Source organism: Schistosoma haematobium, chromosome ZW (genome assembly GCF_000699445.3).
Source record: "Schistosoma haematobium chromosome ZW, whole genome shotgun sequence".
In the NCBI taxonomy this organism is placed as follows: Eukaryota; Metazoa; Platyhelminthes; class Trematoda; order Strigeidida; family Schistosomatidae; genus Schistosoma; species Schistosoma haematobium.
Genome location: NC_067195.1, coordinates 61,961,225 through 61,988,001, shown reverse-complemented (window position 1 = coordinate 61,988,001; position 26,777 = coordinate 61,961,225). Strand labels below are relative to the sequence as shown.

The following is a 26,777-nucleotide window of genomic DNA, read 5'->3' as shown; positions in this document are numbered from 1 at the left end:
AACAACAAATTATTATGTCAACAATCATGCACACTGGCCATCAAACAAAACTTCCATCAACAGTTCAATACCAAATAGAATCCATAAACGAAATTTGCAGCTTCATAACTGACAATTCCATCCTATCCACTAAATAATAAGGGGAACGAAAACTGAGAAATTGTTTGAAAGTAATAGTTTTTTAGACACGTTTGTCTACAAACACATACATACATTGTATCTCTCACTCCTTTTTCGACATTGTAATACCAAACTTTTTATTACTTCCGCGTAATCCTTTGAATAGTCTTAAATAAAAAAAGTTCGTTATGTTTATCATACCACAGATAACCTGTGAAAGGCGAAAAGTCGACCCTTAAATCCAAACATTAAATTCCGAGACATTTATCCTTTTTTGGATTACAGTTAGTAAACTATTGTGCATACAGACACGTACATCCATATAAACGTTCTCAATAACACTGTACCTAAATGTATGTCTGAATTAGTTATCGAATAGTTAACTGAGAAATTTCGGTTATCGTTTCTGAGAACAATATGCATAAATTTCAACTTGTAGCATAACTTCACCTATTGAAAGTTTATTTCGACTGCATTCTTACTATTATCGTTCTCATTTTTCGGATCGATAAGCAATTTTAGTTCATTCGTTAATGTATGAATTTATGATACCTGTAAACCTACTCTTCTACAAATCGATATATATATATATATATATGATTATTGGATAATTTATTTTAGAAGTCCTTTCTTCTTATTGACTCTAAGACTTTTGAGTTTCTGTTTGCACTTGTAATACTGACACAATAACGAATATAAAGTGAGCAGACATTAGCAAGAACTTAATAGTGTCTTTGCAAATATTTATAAAACTTACTCTCAAGAGAGCTTAAGATGGTTTAATCTATTCTTAATGTTTAGAAACTGCATGAGCAACATGGAATAGCACTAAGATCCAATATTTGAGAAAGGTCGATTGTCATGTTTTCATAAAGTTGGATATGACCTTTAGGTAACTTACGCTTACTTAAGGATTCATTTTTCTGTAAATAAAATTTGCAACCGAATATTACAGCTTAGTTGATTTTCATTTAATATTCATATGTATTTTAAGTTTTTGTCAAAATCTTTGAGCAAAGATTACCTGGACAATCAGTATTTCACCTTGGATAAAGACTGAAAAATTTTACTATTACTGCTAGAAGCACACTTTATAATAGCCTGAGTTGTTTTTAAAACTGTATAACTTACCGAATTCTACTTATAAGTAACGTGATCTGAAGAGGTGGCAGACTTCATTTGATGCTACTCTGCTGGAAACAATCGACTGAAAACTTCAAACGATGACTGTCGATCATCATCAAGTTATACATGCAAACTAGAAGGAACTTGTTTACCAACAGATATTCGAACACTTGTCAAATCAAATAGTAATTGAACCCCCCCCCGTTAATCTGTTAATCTACCCCTAATAATCCATCTAGAGGATGTCATCGTAAGTCAGTTAGTTAAGCAAGCTCCATAGATCTTACAGACGTTTGTTAAGAACTACGATCATGTATATATACGTAAACTGTTCTGCTATCCTTCTCACAGTTAACAAACACAATCTAACGTCAAATTTATGATTACATTAAGAAATGTATGATTGCTATCTTATTTAATGTTACAGGTGATATCTCTTCTTAATCTATTAACCTAAAATCAGATCGATTCCATGTCATTACTGTCTATCAATCAAATACTCAACTTTTTTCCAATATTGTCCACTTCTTTTACATAAAATGTTTTCAAATTCTGTAAATAAATATTTGTTTCAGAAATTTCTAAATGTTCTATATTTTTTTTCCAATACTAATTACACCTTAATCTCTGTAGTATTTTGACCCAAACCAAGTAGAATAACGGTTTTGTCTACTAACACATTTTGTTTGCTAAACAACTTAAGACTCTTTTTTCCAAAGTACAGTTATAGGTGACTTATTGTTGATCCAAGATACATGATAAGTGTATATAATTTACAGTTACTCTGTTTTTTAACCTTTTTATTATATATATAACACTGAAACTATGAATTTACAACTGTTTCTCATGCACCCTAGAAAATATAATATGATATAATTTGGTCAGTAGACATTTGATTTTTAAATAAGTATATGTTACTGTTCATGAATTAGTTCACTACCTCATATCAATCAAGTTATAGATTGGTAACTACAAATACATAAATGAGATATGTTCATGCATATCAAGATACCGTAAACTGATTGTTTTATTGAAAAATTAATTTATTTGAATATACTGAAGTAACAAATAACGAATTTAGGTAAAGTGATAAGTTAATCACAAAAAAAAACAAACTACAAAACAATTGGCACTACATAAGTGATTTATTAATAATCATGGAGTAAATTATCAAAACATAAAACACAACAAAAGCGAATTTCAAGATATTAAAAAAAAATTTAATTGCTACAATTTACTGAAGTAGCGCAATAAAATGTAGACAGTTGATCAATCAACTTACCTTATCCTATATTCAACATTTGGTATATACAAACAAATTCGTTTTTATACAGTTAGTAGAAAGTCTAATGAAATACTAGAAGTAGCTTGAAAGGAAAATCAGATAGCATTTTATTTACTGAATACAATTAGTGAAAATTCATAGTAGATAATAACTAATTAATGATTCTTTAACATTATTATGATTACTATCGTACCGGAGACATTGACATTTTCTAGTTTATTTAACTGATATTTGTAGCCAATAAACCATGATTTCCTTCCATATTCAATAAATAATTCATTATACAATGTTCTTTAATTTTTATTCAAAATAGAAATTTCGATATCATACATACCAAAAAAAAATGTACTCAAAAATCAGATTCATCAACATTATGAATAGGGTTATGATTTAATTCTATTGGATTATTTATCCATGGAAATAAATCAATATTTAAATCAGTAAACAAGCTAACAACTAAAAATGAACACGTAAATAGATACACAATAAACAATTCAGATTAGAAATAAATTAGAGTTTTAGCTTATATATATACAAAATATATGGATACAAAATTAAGCATTTGCAATAATTGATGAAAATACCTCCATAATAAATCTATATTTTTACTAAACCGACAATAAGAAGAAATGAAACTTTACATTGAACTACTTATCAAATTCTCATATTAAATAATTGACTGGTTAGTTAAATGAATAGAAAGGTAGGTGATTGAAACAAAAAGAAATTTGTAAATCACTAATTAGTGAAATAAAATAAAGAGATAAATAAACTCCAGTGCTGATCGAATGGATAATAAAAACAAAATTCATCAAGTTTACTATTACGTCTTTTTAAATGACATTTTAAATTTATAGGACGAAATATGAACAATCGCGTTTATTTGTTTCCATGAGTAAAGAGTCTTGAAATCTGAATAAGTAAGTATATTTTATCAGTTCTAATGTAATCTACTTCATGGAACATAGCATCAAATTAAAAGAGTCAACAAATCATATATAGAGACAAATCACTAATACTTTAAATACAATAGATTTATTGAATCATATATTCTATAATGAATTTCATGAAACTTAATTGTTTTATTAGCAGGTAATTTTTAATAAAGATCTTTTAGTCTTCGTAAGTCATAATAAATAACAAACCAATGAAAGGTTTACTGTTTCTTTAGAATGTTTATTAATATTCATCCCATACAAAGATAGTTTTCATGATGAACTGACTTTAAATAATGACATATTGAAAAATAGAAAGCACTGAATGGGTGTTTTATTCTGACTTGGTACTGTTCGACAGTGTAAACACAACACTCTACGTTGTCATGCTTCAAACTTGTAGATCTTATGATCAGCACAATATCACGCAGTCGCTAAATTGATATTCATTAATTTCTATTTTATATTTAATTGAGTTAGTAATACAGTACAACAGTAACTCAGCTCTTATAAGAGTTTTTAGTTCAGTGTATCAAAAAATAATACAGCTGACACTGAATAAGTTTACTATATCAAAAAGTAGAAAATACATTTATTTGTTTAAAATTCAGTAACTGTTCATTTTGTAAGCAAAATATATCGTAGAAAGAAAAAAATGTCCTTATACTTATGATGATTTGTTCTGAACTTAAAGACTATTCATTTCCTGCATTTTCTATGATCCCTTTCAAACAACGATGAGAATTGCTCGCTAACTTCTTAACTAAATTGTATGGTATTACACTATATATATGTATACTCATTTTATATATTTGATTATTTTTAACTCATAAATGCCCATGTCTGTGCTCATACTTTACATATATGCATGTAAATATGATTGTATTTTAGAGTATAGCCTGATGATGAAAATAATATTATTTACTTATATTAACATACTTCTATCTGACATTTTAGACGAACGAATAAGTCCTCATACAGAAAAGCAATTATACAACTAAACTAGCTAAGTAAATTATGGATTACCACTGTTCATTTAACTGTTGTGCTGAAAATTTCTTCATATATTTCCTTTAAAAAATGTGAAAATTCATCACGTTCATTTCATTTATAACTCATATACACGTAATCAATCCCATGCTCTATTTCTCTTACAAGTATCTTATTTTATGCATACTTAATTACGATCATAAATAAGGAAACAATCATATATATGTGTCGTATTTTCGTCCCCATTACTGGAAATTCTTTTATTTAACAAAGAATCAGGTGAAATTTTAAGTACAAACTGGGTTTGGTAACTTTGGCAATAACATCATCAGCATCCATATCCCTTCTGACTATACCAAGAAAAAGTATATCACTAATAATCCAGACTAGAGTATAACCCCTCATAAACTTCTCTCATCGTTGTATATAAGATTACTTACTAACCATTTTTAAATCTATCCCATTTGCTGACATCTAGTTCGAACTTCTCGAATTGAACTCTTACACAGACACTGATATTAGTAGTGCTATAAACAACATAAAATTTGAGTTATAGAGCGAATGGGATAATACAGCATAATGATAAGCCAAATAGTACTATTTATACTATTTATTTTAAGATTCGTATTATAAATAATCGTTCGCCACTCTTTAGAATTAAAATATATATATATATATATATATATATATATATTTCACCAGATTATCTGCGACTACCTCTTTCTTTCACCAATAAATCAGACAAATGTATTCTTAATCTTTACATCTTTCTATAACTTATTCCTTCTGAATTGAAATGAATGTTATTTTTCGTTTACAGATTAAAATTAGCGCGAAAAAAACAGTCATGGAGACATAAATATGTATGACAGAATCGATAACGGTAGTTATTTGTTATAATCATAATTTATCACAACCTAATTAAACATTCAGGAAGATGAAATCATATACAGATTTATTCCTGATTTGAAATATTAGAAGTAATCGTTCTGTTACTTAGCAACATATCTAAATAAACAATAAGATCTCTGTAAGATTTATAATTTATTCATAAAGTTAAATAAGTATTGGGAATATGAAATCATCTTTAATCGATTTTAACATATTGATGTCAAACTAGTTTCTGTCAATTACTAAATGATTTAGTTTCTATTAACCAAATTAATTAACATACATAACAAGTATGGTTATTTCCTAAAGAGTTTATATGAAATGGTTGGAAACATCCCTATACAATAACGTAACTATCGTCATTTAGTATGAATCGACTGAAATTACATTTAATAGTAATATAATCGCCTGTTTCATAATTTAGTCATATAGAGTCAGCGGTTGCTTTCTTCTGAATACAAAAAAGATTGTTTTCAGTGGTTTCTCTATCCACTATCAATCTAGAATGAAAAGTTATAGATCAACCATTTACGTACAAATTGTGTAACCTAAAAATTAAAAATTTTAGGATTACAAAACAAACCAATAAAAAGTAATAGGAACAAATATAATGAATTAACATACTGATACAAAATCTTTTCATCATTGACTGATAATTTAGTGAACCATGAAGAAATCTGAAATAATGAACAGTGGTTTCGTTCTTGTTTGATACTCTTCACAAATGTGCACCCATAATCTTGCACAATACTGAATTTATGACCTCCAGACTATACCGTCACCAGGTGCTATTTAGATATTGTCAGTATCCACTGGTCTATATCTTTAAGCTCAATGTTTTAAGTGTACCACTCTACAATTATTCCATGGAAACGACCTCCGATACTTCAACTTTTGACTTAAGTTAAATTATATTAAACTGTGATATTTGTGATCTACTGATGCCCTTTCATCTTAGTTGACTTCACTAGCCACAGTTTTTCATTGTAACTTTAGGAAATCAATATCTATAACTTGTAGCCAAATGGAATTAACTCCCAAAAATCACACCAGTAAATATTTTTTCAACAGTCTATTCGTTAATGTTTCACGAAGACAAAAACTGTTATAATCTGTGATAGGTTGTAAGGTAAATCTCTTTAACTGATATGTATATAAGAATATTGCCTGACGATCAATTACATCAGAAATATAATAAGATATCAAAAGTCAGGCTTCAAAATCCTTATGGTTATGCATAAAAAATGTAAGACCATAATAGACCATAAATAATGAATCCTGATATGTACTAAACCAAGAAACATATGGTATAAAACTAAGTATATTTATGATTATTAACAGTGGTTTATGAACAGCAAAACAATATACAGGTAATTGGCGAGTTAAATTAAAACTTACAATTATAGAAATAAATTAATACCATGACTCAATTGTTTAGGAACATACATTAAAGATATGCATAGGAAATTTCAGAGGATATCTCTCTAGCCATCTTAACACATTTGTCTACATAACGCTGAAAAATGAATCATGAATCTTGTTCTATACTTGTTGGAACACAAGGAGAATCTGGTCATACTGTATTACAATGAGGTAGCTTTCATAAAGTATAAAAACAGGCCGATATCCAATAAAATAGGTTGACTAGTAATCAAAATGTTTATTGGTTTAGAGAGCCAAAAAGAAAAGAAGATTCATAATGCAACTTAGCTTCACTGTCTTACCCTTCAACCTTATAGAAATATTTTGGCTCTGTAAAAACTAGATTTTGTTATCAAATATCTGGAATAAATGACTAAAGTTTACACTCTTATTGAATTTATGGTACTGAACAGTATATTATTCATTGTTTCCGCTATCATGAAGCCGTTCACGGTATCAAAATTTACAACCTCCTACAGAGAATCATATGTATGTATCAATTTAAATTTACCTCAAGGGAAATGTGGCAGACTTAATCTGTAAATAAGAACTTTTCACGGATATAAAACGTTTAACCATGGTAATCCGATAATTAGAATGAACCGTTAGTAAACTCATGACTACCCCTAGTTACGAACAATAAATAGCCAAATTTAAATCTTTTAAATAAATTGGACGAAAAGGGAGACTGTTAAGTCACAATAGTTTTTCCTAGCTGATGACCTCTAGATTACAACTGATCGAGTAAGCAACATTAATAAAGTTTCTTTCCGCAGACGATTAATTATTTAGTAGCATCTTACAAAAATGATGAAACGTTAGGTTCAAACTGCTTGAGATACTACAGATAGATTGATTTTTTAAAATATCAGTCTTAGTAAGATCCTCAACAATAAATTATCATACATCTACTCTTTTTTTACTAAATATCAACAAATACTATGTGTATACACATAATGTAGCCAATATAGGTTTTGTTGGACCGAAATCGACATAATAACTTGAAGCTGTATATCAAATAGGAGAGTATGAGAGAGGTAGGGAAATAAATATAAATTATGCTTTTCCCTAAACACGCACATGTACATAATCAAAATAATTTAAAACATTCCCAGTTATTTCTTTCTAAAATAGGGAACAACGATAATAATGAAAGAGAAAACCTACAAGAAATATCACTCTATCGTCACGCTTATGATTATAACTAATGTATAAAGACATTACTACATACATTATCACTATCATCACAATTATCATGATAAATTTGAGAGCATGTTTGAGAGATCTCATCTATGTACGTAAGTTAGCAGTAACACCCTTAGTTGCACGACATTACATTTACTAATTATGGTAGTCGTGGTAATGCTGGATACTTTAAATAATATATTAAATTATTGTTCTATACAGTGTACATTGATTAAAATATGTGGTTTTATACATAAATATTTACACAGCTGCATAATTATTCTAATAAGATACCTTAATAGATTTACATAAACAGTGCTTTTTATCCCTAAAATCACTTGAAAAATAAATATAATTATTCATTTTCATCTTACTCTTAGAAGTATATAATTGTAACACTATGGCATCAATCCAATAAAATGCTTTTATTGTCTTAGATGTAACGGACGACTTACTATGAAGATAATTATCAAAATAAACGAGCCTATTTATTAAACTATCAAAACTGCCTAAAGCTTGTGCAAAATTTAATAACATTCAAATTTAAGTAAATATAGAATTTACTATCAGACAACTAAGATAGGATCAATTATTTCATAAATCCACAACTTCAGCAGGATAATTTTGAAATTATGAAATGATTTTTCAACTATAGTGATTTACCAATATCAATGACTTTTGATTAATCTATAACTTCCGAACTTCTCAACAAAAAAACGTAACCTCAGGTATTTGCAAAACAACATTCATATATCTATAAATGACAATTTATAAATAATTAGACAATAAATAAGACATTCTCTGTCAATTTTTATGTCATTTACTACAATTACGCGGGTCGTATCCTTTATTCACATAAAATTGAATCTCTCAAACATCATTTTTTCTCATAAAAATAACCAGATAAACTGTTTAATAATTTTAAAGAGAAAGAATGTATTTGAAAACTTCTGTTTGATGTTTGATTATATTTCTTTGGAAAAGCTTGAACCAGATTACCAGGTGAAACGTTGAATTTACTTCAAATCCTTTGGCTTAAATTTTACAAATATATTCTTCCTCTTTAATGTCTTACACCAACTCGGCTCTGAAATACTGTGAAACTATTCAATCAAATTTAGACGAAAGTTCTTATTTATGTTCAATAATTTGCTGATTATTATTTGAAATATATTTGATTTTTCTTAACATGAAATGTAGAACCTTTGTTTTACTTTTCAATTCGGTATTCCATTATGAGTAATATTTATCCGTAGTGACAATATAATTTGTTCGGTAAAAGAATCGACTAGACAAATATTAAATAAATCATTATATCTTTATGTAATTTATCTAAGTAAAACAAACAATTCTAGTCAATAATTTTCAGACGAAGTTTAATTATTATCTTAGTTATGCCAATTGGTCTTGGGTTCGAATCCCGTGAGGCAGGATCGTGGATGTGCACTGTTGAAGAGCCCCATGCTAGGACAAAACGGCCGTCCAGTGCTTTCAGGTTTTCCATAGTGATCTGGCTTTAATTGTCTCACGAATTCGACTATTAAATTGACAATAATTTGAGTGTTCGGTGTATACTACATATTTTAAATTAATGTAAAGTGTACCAATGATTTTGAGCACCCATAATATGGGTCAATAACATACTTCTATTTTCCTTAATGCAAATTTTATGGAATTCAGTTCTATTTACGAATTTCCATTAAGATGCGAATATAGTCTAACTAGGTGTTTTTTTCTTACTGTTGTCAGTAGTTTGTGCTTAAACTTCAGAAACAAGTCATCACAACGCGTTATGCAATATTCAAAATGAAACCTAAATGGAATACTGGTAATAAACAACTTAACCTTCGACTACTGTCGACATAATGATTTCTAGAAAATTATTTATAAAAATGAGATTTAAACACTATTTCAAAAAATAATTTTACCTTATTGAATAGTTGAAGATATTGTGCAATTCAGAAACGATTTTCATCACTAGCTGATGTCAGTTAATGGATTGTGATGAATTACAGTGAGATTCGATCCACTTAATTTTTAGAAACAAAACAGCGTATCATAAGTTACTAACTACGTGTTTATTGACTTTTATGCATAGCCAATCTACAAACGTCAACACATTATTTGACGATCTGTATATAAATGCATAAACATTCTTCGCTCTTTAGTGAATCACTCTGTTTTGGTTCTCTTAATAACTTCAAATTTATTGCTATCAAACTATTTTATATGTATTCATTTTCTTAATTCAAGGAAATCCTTTTGTATCTCTTGGATCATTTTAAACGATTGACAAATAATTGTGAAGTGAATAAAATGGATACACAAAATCTAGCAACTTGTCTTGCTCCTATCCTATTCTATCCTTCACCAAGTTCTGCAAGGAATCTTGATCCAAATATCTTAGAACCTAGAAAAATGGCCGAAATATTTAAATTTATTTTAGAAATCTGGCCAGATGACCGTTCAAAGTCGTATAAATTTAATCCTGCAGAATCTTGGACTTCACCCTATTCTTCAAATCCTCCACTGCCAGAAGATCAGCACCCAACTGGATTTCACCCCCAACAACATCATCATCATCCTAAGCATCGATACGATCAATCCAGTCATCGAGCATCAAGTGCCATTAGATCGACAATATCCGGACCAGCTGGAACTGGACTGGGCTATCGATCCCCACACACGGTACAAAGATCTAGCATTCTAGCCAGTAAGGCCGAATCAGGTAACTTCTTAGTCCTCCTTAGTGCTTTAAGAAAAATAAGTTGTTTTAGACAATTAAGCTTATTTAAACTGGGATGTGTCTGTCATTGTGGATTTTTAGTTTCATTTCTAACATTCACTGGATCTGAGTTCCCGAAAATGTTAGTTATTTGGCAGTGTGACCTCTGTGTATTATATGAAACAGTTTGTCTGTGGTTACAAGTAACCGAGAAAGCAGTATTTACATTCAACATTTATCTAACATTGCGGTTGCCTAATAACTTTTAAAAGATAGAAAGTCACCATCAAGTAGAATAATTACTACAAATTTACTGTTGTGAGTGAGAATACAAAAAACTTTGAATTTTGTGCGAACAAAATGTGTATTATTTGAGTACGTGACATCCAAAGAGCTTAATATTTGTACAATCACTAGTGTCCAACCTTTGGTCAATACATAATCATTAGACTATCTTTTAATAATTGAAGCAATAATATAACACTATTGATTATTAGTATGGGAGATTTGTGGAGATTGTATTATTTCCACAGTTGAAATCACGAACTGATCTTATCTAAACAACCACTGAAAACCTCGAAACACTGGAAGCACAAATCTTCCATACCAACAATAACCATGTGTTCACTAGTTGCTAGTTTTAAGACCTAACTCCTGAAGTTCTAATAAGAAGCCGTCACCAACGGAGTTTAATCTGTATCGGGTATGAGACAGTTATCCATCGTAGGCAGTCGACGATGGGCTGAGCAAGATCACGGATTGTTCATAGTTAGACTTTGAAACTATTGGATAACGACTAACTGATTTCGAGGTGAAGCGCCAGCGTTTGATTCCTGCATGTGAGGTCGTGGATGCGCACACCTGAGGAGTCCCATGCCAGGACGAAACGGCCACCCAGTGTTTCGAAGTTTTTAACGGTAGTCTAACTAAGATCAGTTAATGATTTTAACTGTGAAAATACTACTGCTTATTATCGAGTAGTCAACTTATGAGTAGAATTTTTCACTGCTTTTTGACCATTCTTAAACATAACAATAACAATATTTACAAACCAAATCAATAAACGTTCTGAGAAATAAATGATCCATATTTTGAGAATTCGAAAGTAATACTCCCTGTTCGATACTAAGGCATATGATTTGCTTAAATACTCATCTTAAATGATAAGTATAGGGGTTGTGGAGATTATTAAGTTTTAGATTGAGATCATGAACCGATTGATGTTAGACCACCATTGAAAACTTGGAAGCACTTCTGAGGAGTCCCACGATAGGACGAAACGGTCGACCAGTGCTTCCAGGTTTCCAATAGTGGTCTAAAATCTTTAATGAACCCACTGGCGAATTTTGATAACCAGTTTTGTCAGGTCCACTTAGTGTTGTTTATCTATATTTCTATTAACTATTTCATGTAGATTTTCATCGGGTAAATTGTTTATAAACTGATACTAACACCACTCGTAAGTGAAGCATACATATGTACTAATCATGTCATTATGAACAGATCAATTAGAATATGTAGGCTAATTTACAAATCTCAAGTTTCGTACTATGAATGTTTTACCGAAAAGCATTTTGTGTATTTCAACAGATTCGTTTGAAACAAGATCCAGGATTATACAATCCAATACCATAAACTAAACAGAAAATTAAATAATTCCTGGTGATATATATTTGAAGTAAAAGTAACAGTTTTGATCATTTCATCATAAATTACAAGGTAAATTTAAAAAAATATTCAGTGTTTTCTTGAAATTACCAGAAAGAAAAATGACCCCCCCCCCAAAAAAAAATCAAGTGTTTGCATAAAATAACATATCATCACTCGTGATTACATTTACAAGAATTTGGTATATAATTTACAAGAAAAAGCTTTTAAATTAGGTGTTAAATGATGAAATTGAAGTGCTTTTGGCAAATCGTTAAATGAAATGATTCCCGAAATGAATTTTCGTACACTATGTAGCTTTTGAAGCCATAGGAAGAACAAGCCATATCAATAGTTTGATACTTAGACATTTAACAATATGATGATAATTTCAAATTCATGAAACAATTCTCGTCGGTCCTTAATATTATTCTCATATTTCCTCTGTATGACTAAAGAGCTAGAAAATTATTCCTTACATTCTCTAGTTGTACTACGTATTCGTGAGCCAATTTCATTTATCTGTTTTAGTTCATTTGCTATTTCTGTTTGACTGATTTATCTAACCAGTTATGTAGCACTATCGTATCTTCTGTTTCTACATGTTCTTATACAGCCAAAGTGATTTATCATACTATGTAGCATTAAAGTTTACATCTCTGTACCACAATCCAGTCTTTTATTCGCTTTTAATGCTATGGTTTCTGTCTAGCTAAAATAGATGTAACCCTGTATCGTTTATCACCGTATTTACAGACGTAACGCGTGAAATATCTAAATTGCGATTTAATTCTTAATGGATTTAATTTTTGATTAACCTAACAGTATAAGGCCACTAACCATAAGAAAATTTGTATTGTATTAATGTATTCTGTGTTGATAGCATGATTTTTACTTTAATATTAAGTGATAGTGCTTAACAAATTACTGATAAATTTGTAATACTGATTACTTTATTTGTTGTTACGCTCCTCTTTGCAGATAAATCAGATTATGCAGGAATAGGTAGAAGTGGAACTGTGAAATACGGAAATGGATCTAATGGTTCATCAAGACAAGCAGTTGGTCAAGAAGGACATCGGAGAACTAGTAGAGATCCTCGACAAACTGTCAGTTTCGGTAATGCAAAAACTATACGAACACATTCAGCTCAAAGAAAGACGTTATCTCAAACAGATATAACTTTGGGTAGCGCCAGAGAGTATACAGTAGGCTTTGATTTTCGAGACCAACAGGTGATGCTTCCAAGTGATGAATCAAACATGCGTGTACATCCACGTTTTCAAGATATACCAACAACCGGATCTACCGGAACAGATAGTGGAACACGCTCAAGCTTATCAGTTGGTTCAAGACAACCCTGTCCTCCATCACATGCTAGCTCATCAGTTGATAGAAGTGAGCTCAACAGAAGCTCTAGCCAGGAACGTCAGAATTACGGGCGAACTCAAAGATTCTCTAGACGTTCACATCCTTTTAGTTAACCTTTCCCCATTCCAGTAATATTCAAAAACATGTTTGAATTAAATCTCAGTTAAGACGAAACACGCCACCCCTTGACTATTTTCGTATAACTCAAATCCCTCCAATCAATAAAGAACCTCAAATATTGAAAAACTTAATCTACATTTTATTGGAATGTAATATCTCTTCCCCTCAGAAGATGTACACAAAATGTATTCAGTTAAATTTTGTTGATCCCGCAAATATTCCTTCCTAACTTTTCCTTTTTAAGTAACTAAATATATATAAAAGTAATAATGCTGAACAAGGAGTTAGATTAACTAAACTAAACTGGTATGTCCAAACTAAAATCGATAAAGGACAAGTGCATTTATTGGCTTCGTAAATAATCTTAATACTATAATCGTGAAATATTGTCAAAAATTATTTTTATTACTTCGCCGTCATGATACTATTATCATCTTCTCATACTAAATCATGTTCTCTTACTACCTATTACATTAAATCATCTTCATTTTTTACTCACCAATAAAATTCTATTGTTTATAAAAATGTAGAGAATACGTACATCCCTTCTCTGTCAATGGTTATATGTCTTTTTAGTCTTTGTTAAATTTCCAGTACACTTCTATGACATGTTTCCTAATCATTGTTTGTTTCTATTGTTACTTGATTTGGCTTTAATTCTTCAAAAGTAAGTGTCGTGTTAATGTGAATATGAAATACAAGTACCCAAATGGAAAATTAACACTTAGAAGTTCTGTTTAAAAGAAGATCTGTAACTGATTGTCAACACCATCACCATCGTGATTTCCACGTTATGCTTGTTAAAATATGGCTTTTATTCATCTTTACGAAACACAATGATATACATATGTGCATAAAATTTATGTATGCTTGATATAGACTGAGACAACTCAGTAATCAACATTTTATTTTGCTTCGGTGATTTATTTCAATGATTTACGATATATGATTCACAAATTGATTAAGCAATCGTTTATTCTCATTTGTTGGCTGGACCAGCAATACTTCTTCAGTGCTACGCTCATGGTACAACTTTCATACATTCACATAAATATATTGAACTATATATTCTCACTTTTGGTATCGCATTGATAATCTAAATAATGATGTAGATCAGATTGGTTTTATAAATCACACAAATATACCATTTATACGCACAAATATATTAAAGATTTCAATGTACCTGGATAGAAATGTATATGTCCTACATGTATACAAACTTACGATTATTTGCAAAACCTGAGTAGAAATACCATGAGAATAAATAAGTATAGATAAATAAAGCCATATATGTACTGTTACTATAAGCACTTCTACTCATCTCTTGATAGTTTGAATATAAAAAAAACATTTCCAAATACAAAAGAACAGACGTGTTAACATACATTTACACCCAGTCACTTCCTTCTCTTTTGATTTTTTTTTCTTGCTTGCTATAATCAATCCAGCTGTATTTTCAAGTTGACAACAACAACAAAAAAAAAGTATCTATTTATATCTTAGTAATTTAGACGATAAAGATTAAATTTTATTTGACAATGTTTACATTTATTACTCTCATTATGTTGTTATCTATAAATATTGTTATTATTACAAATAATGTAACATGAATAACAATAGTGACAATATTCATAATGTTTAGATATCACGTGTGATTTATGAATAAACTACAGGTTGTACTTTCAATTTATTCTAAATCTGTGGAAATTATCTATACAATTTGTAATCAATAAAATAAATCAGTGATAATCACTATTATAATTATAATAACAATAATAAGAATTTCTTTTCTCAATTTTAAACTGTTCGATGAATTTATTAATGGTTAAATGGTCAGGAAGTCGATGAAGATGCGTGAAGGATAAATAAATTATCATTTTTTTTTACCATTTTTATTTGTGATTTAATGATGTCTAGTGGGCAAATGAATTATTGGTTGTTATCTTTTTTATACTACTAATAACAGGTAAGTAGTAAGATGATCATAGTAATACATGTCCCAGTTTTCTACGTATGGAAAGCGAGCATTTATTCAGGATTTGAGATAGCTTCCAGACAATTGTTTCATTTGTTGACTGATGATAGCTGCTTAAGGTGTTGACTTTTAAATAATTTTATTTATGTAAAATGTACATTTTTAAATTACGATCGGGCCTAGTCATATTCCCAGAATTATAGATTAATTGCGCCATCTTTTATTCTTACCTTCAGATTATCTGTAATAAGTGGCCTAAACAAAGAATTCTAACCTCTTTGATGTTTTTATCAAATGAAGTTGACAGTGATAAAATTAAAAGTCTCCATATTTAGAACTATTTGTTCAACACAACACAATGTATTGAGTAGAATTATTATTTAATAGTGTATACCTTTTTTAAATAAAATAAGTGAACGGTAAAATTGATTTCAGTTTCACGTTCCCGACTAAGCCATTTAAAAATATAGTGGTAAGTGATTGTTTTTAAATTGTAAATATTCTAATAAATGAATTATATGAAGTGTACCTACAGCTGACAGAGAACTTTCAGTGAAATGGTTTTCATATCATCAAAAAAGCAATCCCGGAAATCAAGAAGCAGATCGTCCCATCATATGTTACAAATACCTCAAAGACCACTTCAAGGATTATGAAGTTCTTTCGAATCAACTTTGCCTACAAACCAACATAATCACTTCACTTTATTATATGCAAGTCGAAAGACACATCAGAAAAAGAAGAAAAATACAAAATCATCGATAAAATAAATCTCACCAATCAAGAATATTACTTTGTACAATATGTACATCCCTTTCACCTACTCATGAGTTACCACAGATTGATAATGAGACTGCACGATATGCTGTTATTGATTCAATTCATTTTGACAACTATGAACATAAATTCTGGATCTGGGAGGCTCCAAGTATACCGGAAAACTTTTAGAATCATAACGTCCAGATCAATTAATAATGAATAGATAATGACCTACAATCAATCTATGATCCCATACGAAGATGTCAGTCAACAACAATGCTAGAGGTCAATCATCAAAGATAGACATTGTCAATACAGCGAGAAATATAGATAAATAAATCTATGGAGATAATGAACAAAATGATATAGTAACTCTGCAATAACTGGAAGCCTCAATTCTACATAAAGCATGTGTTGGAAATGCTGTCCAGAATGACAGAGCAGCTTCAAAATTAAATCATGTAGTTTATAAAACACAATGCTACTAAAAGATATTAATAATTTCTTTTTTAATTTCACAATGAGTAAATATAACCATTCTAAATGAACTGGTTGATCGTACCGCAGACTTGGTTGATTTATCTCATTCATTAGAGTCAAGGAGTCTATACTGATTTATTTATTTAAGCGTTATTTACTTAAAAGCAAATCTTCAGCACAAAATGACCTTGTTTATTAAAGTATTTCTGCTCAACTTAATTAACTGACAGGTATATTTGGTGAGGTTTTCAGAATTCCCGAATCCAAACTCTACGTTACTATACACGTATATGACTTCGAATATAATTGTTTTTTAACTTAATGGACTCTGAGCAGTTCACATATGCAGATGTATTTGCACCGAAAAACACTATTTTACATAATTCAGTTTACAATATATTGGCTGTTGACTGATTGTGTTAAAATAATTTAAAATGTTTGTTCAAGATCGAAATCTCATGGTCAACATGTGGTTGATTCAGATTATGTCCCAACTCCAATAATTTGACCCCTCGAACAATATCTGATCATGTTTGATTGCAAGAGAACAAAGGTTTTCAAGATTGATAAATTTCGGATCTAGCGCCCAGTATGTTTTCAACATACTTTAATTGATCAGAAATAACAAGTTTGAGCATACAGTATCATCAAACTAAAGTATTTTCTGATAATGTCAAAGCTTATGGAACACTATGCAGTTAGCTTCTTAAAATTGAAATAACTTATAATGCATCTGTCTATATACGTTTTGAATGGTTCCTATGAGTAATCAGTACCATTTAATTTCCAGAGTTTAATGTATCTTCATTTTTTAAATGTATAGATCGAACAAATTTATCTAGACAAAATTCAATGAAATTGTTGTGTTCAGAAAAGTCCACGTTTATTCAGATCAGCAATGTACATGAAATTCTTAGCTAAGTAATGCTAATTTCCGTAACGAAATCGTTGTTCAGCGAAAACAAAATCAACCTAACAAATAAGATTAATGTTTGCTATAGAATATTAATTCTTTGGTTACAATTATCACACCGTAGCTCTTAATTATTGTTCCAAAAGTTGGATTTAAATACAGTCCCTTGGTTTATTTGAATCATTATGTACATCCAGTAAAATTTAATGTTTTCGTAGACTATATGTTAAACCAAAGTCAATGCAACTAGTCATACTTTTATTTATCTAAAAAAAAAGTGATTAAGTGTATCATGAATTGAGAGTTCAGTTAAACAACCACTAGTAAAACAGTAAATATTAAGTAATTCTGTACTCATAGTGGTTACCCCTTTCAGAGCTTAGTCAACTGGCTTGTTATAAACTAAACTACAAAATACTTCATGTGACTCATTAAAAGAGAACTGATATATAAAATTGAATTATCAAAAATCAACTTACAAGAATCTATTTGATCCGGTGCATGAAGATTTTATCTTTAAAAGTCATAGTGACCTACAACCAATAGCTTTAGACGTAAAATTCAAACAAATCATGGATAACCAAGTCTTAAGAAGTTTTTGACTGAGAAGATCACCAATCACTAATCAATGAAATTTATTTCACTTTCTCTTGCCGTCTTATTTTTACTATCACCGTAGAATGATGACATTATTCATACACACTTTCAGTATGTCTATAGCCGATATCCTCCTCAATTTACTTCCGAACATACAATTGAAGGATTTCTCATTTATTGAAGTGAACTTACCTCCTATAAAAAAATTATCAAAGATATACACCATACTTCAAAAATTGTTCGTATACGCCAACATTTAGATATAGTAAGTTTTAGAAAATCTACCCTGAATAAATTAGAAAAATCATGTAGGCTCTAACTCTTTTATGCTCAGTGCTTTACATTGTTTTAATCGAATTCTAAGCAGATAAAAACGTCGATATAATGACATTATTTGTCAAGGAACGTAGTATCATTTCAAAAATGCAGATACAACATATAATAACTATTCAGGAAATGAATAAATAATAGCAACATCACTGGAATTAATTTTAATGTATGGGTATTAATTTAGATGCGATACAAACGAACAGGAACATTTATGCTACGTGTATATTATTCAGGCATTAGAAATTTACTAAAAGATTAGAATATGATTACTCGGGGTCAACTGCAATACAGTACATAGATTTTCCGAAAACATCAGAAAAATTAATACTCTGCTTGGTGATGTATATATATTTTGCTTTGTTATCTTGATAAAATTGATTTCTCTCTTTGCATAAAAGTGTTTGATAATAAATGTCATGATTCATAACACGTTACCCAATACAAACTATTTTTGTTAATCTTAAGTAAAAACCTACTTGTGTATCATACAGTAGACGATTGACAAATCATTAAAGGAATCACGAAAATTATTTTAAAGATTAACATATAAACAGGTAGTAAAACGTCGAGATATTACTGTTCTTATTAACTTGTAGTGACTTACTTTTATCACAAGAACACGATTGGTTTAATGAAAACAATTATTATTATTATAACCAATTGTACCTGTGCTTGTTTTAATGTGCTTTTGTTTAACTGTGCTAATGACAGACATATCGTACGACCATTACTTTCCATTACTTTTCCGCGGATTGTGACCTCGTACGTTCGTACTCTTGCCCGCTGATTTCACTTGTACTTCTTTTGGCACGATCTTGGTATTCGTTCGATACCACGAGATCGCCAACGAAATAAATCTGGTTACGTTCAATCTTCGCCTTCTTATTTGTTTGGCACGCATTTCCTTGTGGTGGTGTTCATAGTCAATCACGACTCAACTCCACGCTACAAACTAATGAGATAGTCATTTACAGTTATTTTTGCTAGTTACAGAACACTTTAAGTGAGTCATTTCTATTAATTTGGCATAGTTATCTTAAAATAACCATGAACTGGGTTATTCGTTTGATTATTATTCAAATCACGGCTTTCATCTTTATGTGAAACCACAAAAATGTGAACCTTATATTTCACACTATCATAATTAATCGTAAATTTGTATACTCCTATAGTGTTAGTTTTTTGGTATTAATAATTATTTCAAATTCACTTCCGTTCAACGTACACTACATGTCAATTAATCTAGTGTTCTTATGAACGTCTTCGTTACCTAATGAGTATCCGGCAACTTCATCAGTAGATTACACAGCTCCTCTTAGTTCGTAATTATCTGACAGATAACCAATGTAGCCGAATATGGGATGTAAATTTTGATTACGTCTGTTAAAATCTGCATCTGCTCACTCAAATTTGAGTATATTTTACCCGTTCTTAATTTGTGAAACCTGATTCGTAGTCCATACATACTATTCACATGTATTCATGATTTTTTTCACTTCTCACTTGTTAATTAGATAGTAATTGCTAATGGTAGATCTTAGAAGATCTGATGATTGGCATGCATGTATTTTAGACACAAATAATAATAACTGACTGGATGGTGTGTCACTATTTCCAGTATAATCTTGATAGATAAGCTGATAACTCGGGTCGCAGCTATTTTCAGGAGGGTTAACCTGGGGAGGATCTACTGCATGTAATTGGCAGTTGTTATAACCCTTATTTTATTTCGGAACTCTTTATATTTAGTGGGTTTGTACTGTCGAATGCGGAACATTTTTGTTCTAAGAGCAATTACGATTGTGATCCCGTGAACTAGAGATAGGGTGTAGGGTGAGAATAGATCTAGGCCCTCGTAGGTGAGCATGATATTCAATACTGTAACAACAGTTATTAGTCTGCGTGTTCAAAAGTTGATTACGCTTGTGCTCACCATCATTCTCGCTACTTAGAGAGGTTAGGGTAGGCTACATTATATCAAAGAGGTCAGTCTGTTCACTGCTGCTGTCAGAGTTGTGGAGATAGGCCTGACAAGCTTATTTTGTAAATAGTTTTCAATGTTATTTGTATTTATTTTGCCAACCTTCCACTGTATGTATATTTAACATTAAATGACTGTAACTGTTGTTTTAGTAAATGACCTTGAACACACTTTCCGTTATGATACTGACATAGCGTGACATATTCTTGCTGGCTAACAAATACACTACTACTCACACACTCCTCGTTCTATCTTCGTTTGTGATTGACTTAACTGAAGTCTAAATCAAATACTACTATTATTTATAGACTGTAATTGGAGTATATCTCATTCTAAGTTGGATTATATCACTGGAGAGTTCGTCAACCCGCTCAGAATCACCAAGCATTTATAATTGTGGATTCATAATATCGGACCCAATCAGAACACGCAACATTTGGTCAATTTAAGTAACGTCCCAAATTTTTATTGTATTTGTAACAATTAGCTGGTATACATAAATATTACTATTGATCTTTAGTAGTTTTGTTGATACTTTTCGCGTTCATATCTGTCTGGTCCACCACAATTATTTGGTGAGCCTCGATTTTTTATAGACATCCACTATATATATCTACATATTTATTATTATTATTACTTGGCACGACACACCATTTTTGTTTTTGTCATTATGAACTTTCCCGGTAAACTTATTGATATAGATAGTTCACCAACCAACCCCTTTCATTCATCACAGCCAGATGATAATGTTTTAAACTCAATCAATGCTATTTCTGTACTAAGATTACCAACCTACGGTGTCAACAACCCTAGAATTTGGTTTGCACAAGTTGAGGTACTATTTTTGGTGAGGGGTATACGTTCGCAAGCGACCAAATATGCCCACGTCGTCGGTGCACTACCTATAGAAGTAGCAACGGAAGTCGGTGACCTGATCGACAATGTACCAGAAACTGACCCTTATGACAAGATAAAAGCTGCAGTAATCTAACGCACACCGCTGTCAGACGAAAAACGTTTACAACAACTGCTTACCTCGTGCGAGCTAGGGGATAAGAGACCTTCACAGTTGCTCCGACACATGCGACAGCTAGCCGGCCCATACAAATTAAACGAGACGCTACTTAAGCAAATGTGGTTACAAAGGTTACCACATAGTGTTAGACAAATTCTCAGTATTTCAGGGACCTCTGTCACCCTCGACGATCTAGCTGACATGGCTGATGAGATGACGGAAATATATCCCGATAGTCGCGGAATCAACGCGGTACAAACCTTTAGTAGAGATGCTATAAACCCCCCTCTGGACATTCAGCAGCAAATAGCACACTTAACTCAGCAAGTAGCATCGTTGCAGGCGACCATTGCCACGATCCACTCTCGTCCTGCAAGATCGATCTCGAGAAAGCGATCAAGGTCCAGACCTCGCCCTAGGTCATCCAAACGGGCAGCGGACACTTGCTGGTATCATGCGACTTTCGGGGAGAAGGCACGTCGTTGCACTAAACCGTGCAACTTTACGACAAACAAGCCAGATTATCAGGGAAACGAGCCGGCCAGACAGTAATGGCGGCGTCTGTTACTGGCCAACAAGTTAGCCGCCTCTTTCACATCAGGGATCGCATTTCTGGCTCAGACTTTTTAGTCGATACAGAAGCATAAATCAGCATTATCCCACTTCACCTCTCTCGAAGACAACAAACAACAAGCACCAAGCTGTCTCTCATCGCGGCTAACGAATCAATTATCAAAACATACGGAGAGCAATCTCTTATATTAGACCTCGGACTCCGAAGACGATTCACATGGGTTTTCATAGTTGCCCAAGTCAAACGACCCATCCTCGGAGCCGATTTTCTCAGTGCCTACAATTTGTTAGTAGATATGACCAAGAAGAGATTAATCGACGCAAATACACGTTTACAGGTAGATGGTACACCTTCCAACGACTATGAAATCCATGGTGTACGAATAATGAAGCCTGCAAACAACGTTTTCAACGACATACTGACAGAGTACGAATGCATCACGAAACTAGACTACCAAAAAGAATGCGATCCACACCATGTGCAACATCACATCACTACCACCGGACCACCCATTCGCGCCAGAGCGAGGAGACTACCACCAACAAAGTTGCAGACAGCTAAGAGAGAATTTGAACACATGATGCAACTTGGTATCATCAGACCATCTAATAGTCCTTGGGCCTCGCCGTTACACATGGTACCAAAGAAAGACCAAGATTGGCGTCTGTGTGGTGACTACCGCCGTCTGAATAATCAAACCATCCCTGATAGGTACCCTATCCTTCATATACATGACTTCTCGTTAAATTTACATGGTAAATGCATTTTTTCGAAACTCGACCTCGTGCGCGCATACCATCAAATTCCAATGGCACCAGGAGACATCGAGAAAAAAGCCATCATCACACCCTTTGGTCTGTTTGAGTTTCTAAGAATGCTATTCGGATTGAAAAATGCCGCCCAGACATTCCAACGATTCATGGGCGATGTTACAAGAGGTTTAGACTTCGTATTCGCCTACATAGACGATGTTTTGATCGCCAGCTCATCAATAGAGGAGTAGCTCAGCATGCTCGGATCTTCTTTGAACGTTTCAAGAAACATGGCGTTGTTATCAATCCTTCTAAATGTATATTCGCCGTCCCAGCCGTAGAGTTTTTAGGACATTACATTGGCTCTCAAGGCATCGAACCACTCCCAACAAAAGTTGAAGCTATTACCAGTTACCCTGAACCAACCTCTATAAAGCCATTACGCCGTTTTCTCGGGACGTGCAGTTTCTACCGCCGATTCCTACCACGATGTGCGGATGTGTTACAGCCGTTAACTGATTTACTGAAAAGTGACAAAAAAGGTACGAGGAAAGAAAAGAATCAAACATTCAGGCTACCTCCTGATGCTAAAATCGCATTTGAAAAAGCAAAGTCCCTGATAGCCAACGCTACCATGTTACAACACCTCAATACAGACCCCACCACCCATTTGATCCTATGTACGGATGCCTCACATAAAGCTGTCGGGGCTGTATTGCAACAACAGGTAAATAACATGACTACTCCCGTAGCGTTTTATTCTAAGAGATTATCACCAGCACAAGAACGTTATAGTACCTTTGGACGCGAACTTCTAGCTATGTATTTAACAGTAAAACATTTCAACTTCTTGCTAAAGGGTCGTGATTTCATCATTATGACAGATCACAAACCCCTTTGCCATTCTTTTAGCACATCGTATGACAAACACTCCCCACGAGAAGCAAGACAACTTGATTACATCTCCCAATTTACCACAGACATCAGGTTTATCAAAGGTCACACGAACATTGTTACAGATGCACTATCTAGGAGGGATATCAATACGATGGTACTCAATCATGACATCAGCCTTGAAACCTTGGCTAAATTACAAGCAGATGATGCAGAATTAAAAGTCTGCAAAGAAAAGTCTAGCTTAGATCTCAAACCTGTACCAATTCCTCTTTCAGATGCATTCATTATGTGCGACACTTCAACAGGCAACAATCTTCCGTTTGTCCCACACACTTGCCGACGAAAAATATTTCAGCACTTGCACGGTCTTTCACATCCAGGCATCAGAGCAACAACAAAGCTCATTACCGAACGTTTTGTGTGGCCTAAAATCAACTCGGATGTTAAACGATGGACACGTAGCTGCCTCCAGTGCCAACGCAGTAAAACGCAGAAACACACCTCCAGTCCAATTGGGAAGTTCCCTATCCCTGACAAACGCTTCCAGCACGTGCATTTAGATTTAGTTGGGCCTCTGCCACCATCAAACTCTTTCACACATATCCTCACAGCAATAGATAGGTTCACAAGATGGGCCATAGCATGCCCCATTAAAGACACATCCGCAGAGACAGTGGCTTCAGTTTTCCTCGACCACTGGATATCCAACTTTGGCGAACCATCAACAATCACAACAGATCGCGGTCCCTAATTACAATCCGTCCTATTTCACGAGTTCACCAAACTTCTTGGAGTAAATCGTGTTAAAACGACAGCTTATCATCCGGCAGCTAATGGCATGGTCGAAAGATTCCATCGCCAACTTAAAAGCTCTCTGATGGCACAACCGGACTCTTCAAAATGGAGCGATGCCTCACCACTCGTTCTCCTTGGGATTCGCTCGTCAGTAAAGGAAGACATCGGATGCACGGCCGCTGAACTAGTCTATGGCACGACAGTGACGTTACCAGGACAACTGGTCAAGAATGAACCCACAACGCCAGGAGACCCTTCTCGTTTTGTAAGCAGATTACTACAAATGATGCAGAACATCAGATCAATACCACCTCGAGAATACAACAACCGAGTCCATCTCGATAAACATTTAGAAACGTGCAAATTTGTTTTTGTTCGAGTAGACGCGGTGAAAAAGCCACTGACACCACCATATGAAGGCCCTTATAAAGTAATAAAACGCACTCACAAATATTTCATTATCAACAAAAATGGGAACAATGAGACAATTTCCATAGACCGAATAAAACCAGCTTTCTACGAAGTCCCTCAAGTCACAGAAGACAATACTGCGAACAAACAATCACTTCCATCAATTGCTAAGAAACAAGAGGAAGAGGAAAACCTTAGCAATACACCCTCTTGTTAAACACGTTCTGGGAGACTTATAAAAAAACCAAAGCGTTACGTACATTTTGCCATATAAAAAAAAACCAAAACAATCAAAGCAAACAATTATCGAGGACCCACACTATCAATCCCATCTAAAAAATTTTTTTTCCTTTTCACAGTGTACATAATCACATTTTTCCACAATTATTCGTTTTGTCACATTTATTTTTATTAAAAAAATTGTTACAATAATAAACGAGTAAACTCTATTTAATTACTCATTTATTGTACACAAAAATAAACAGTGCAATTTTTTTGGGGGGTCATTAGCAGTTTTGCACATTATTATCATTGTTAGCCAACCAAGACATTAAATGAGTGTCTGCACTTTTTTGTGTGTGTGTTTATTATGCTATGCTACATCTCTGCTACATGTCATACTCATCTCCACATTTTTGTTAGTTATAACTAAATATTATTTTTGTATACATGTATATATCATATCCTTACACTTTTTTGTTATTATAACCAGTGTTACCTCCGGACACTCTGGGGGGAGCTATGTGGAGATAGGCCTGACAAGCTTATTTTGTAAATAGTTTTCAATGTTATTTGTATTTATTTTGCCAACCTTCCACTGTATGTATATTTAACATTAAATGACTGTAACTGTTGTTTTAGTAAATGACCTTGAACACACTTTCCGTTATGATACTGACATAGTGTGACATATTCTTGCTGGCTAACAAATACACTACTACTCACACACTCCTCGTTCTATCTTCGTTTGTGATTGACTTAACTGAAGTCTAAATCAAATACTACTATTATTTATAGACTGTAATTGGAGTATATCTCATTCTAAGTTGGATTATATCACTGGAGAGTTCGTCAACCCGCTCAGAATCACCAAGCATTTATAATTGTGGATTCATAATATCGGACCCAATCAGAACACGCAACATTTGGTCAATTTAAGTAACGTCCCAAATTTTTATTGTATTTGTAACAATTAGCTGGTATACATAAATATTACTATTGATCTTTAGTAGTTTTGTTGATACTTTTCGCGTTCATATCTGTCTGGTCCACCACAGAGTCATCGAATAGTTTGGTTGAGCCGTACCTAATCCCCACCCTTCTTTTCTGGTTTGAAGAGTTTAGTGGTATTTCAGAAGTGTTCTGTGAGATGAATTCATGTCAATTCAGGTCATCTCGTTCAACACCTTTAGGAGAACCAATACTTAATTAATTCAGTTTTATTGGTTTTTTATCGTCATATGTCTTTTATTCCAATTCCTT

The 26,777-nt window shown here is 32.4% G+C and overlaps 1 protein-coding gene across 1 annotated transcript in view; it reads left to right on the top strand.

Moving 5' to 3' along the window:
• The window catches only part of SYDE2 (Rho GTPase-activating protein syde2), a 79,454-nt gene extending 65,393 nt beyond the window's left edge, over positions 1–14,061 (top strand). Inside the window, exons 4-5 of the mRNA XM_051211983.1 lie at positions 10,207–10,681; positions 13,307–14,061. Of these exons, the coding sequence (XP_051072114.1) occupies positions 10,207–10,681; positions 13,307–13,809 (978 nt within the window). The 3' untranslated portion in view covers positions 13,810–14,061. The remainder of the gene's footprint in view (positions 1–10,206; positions 10,682–13,306) is intronic.
• Positions 14,062–26,777: the final 12,716 nt, after the last annotated feature.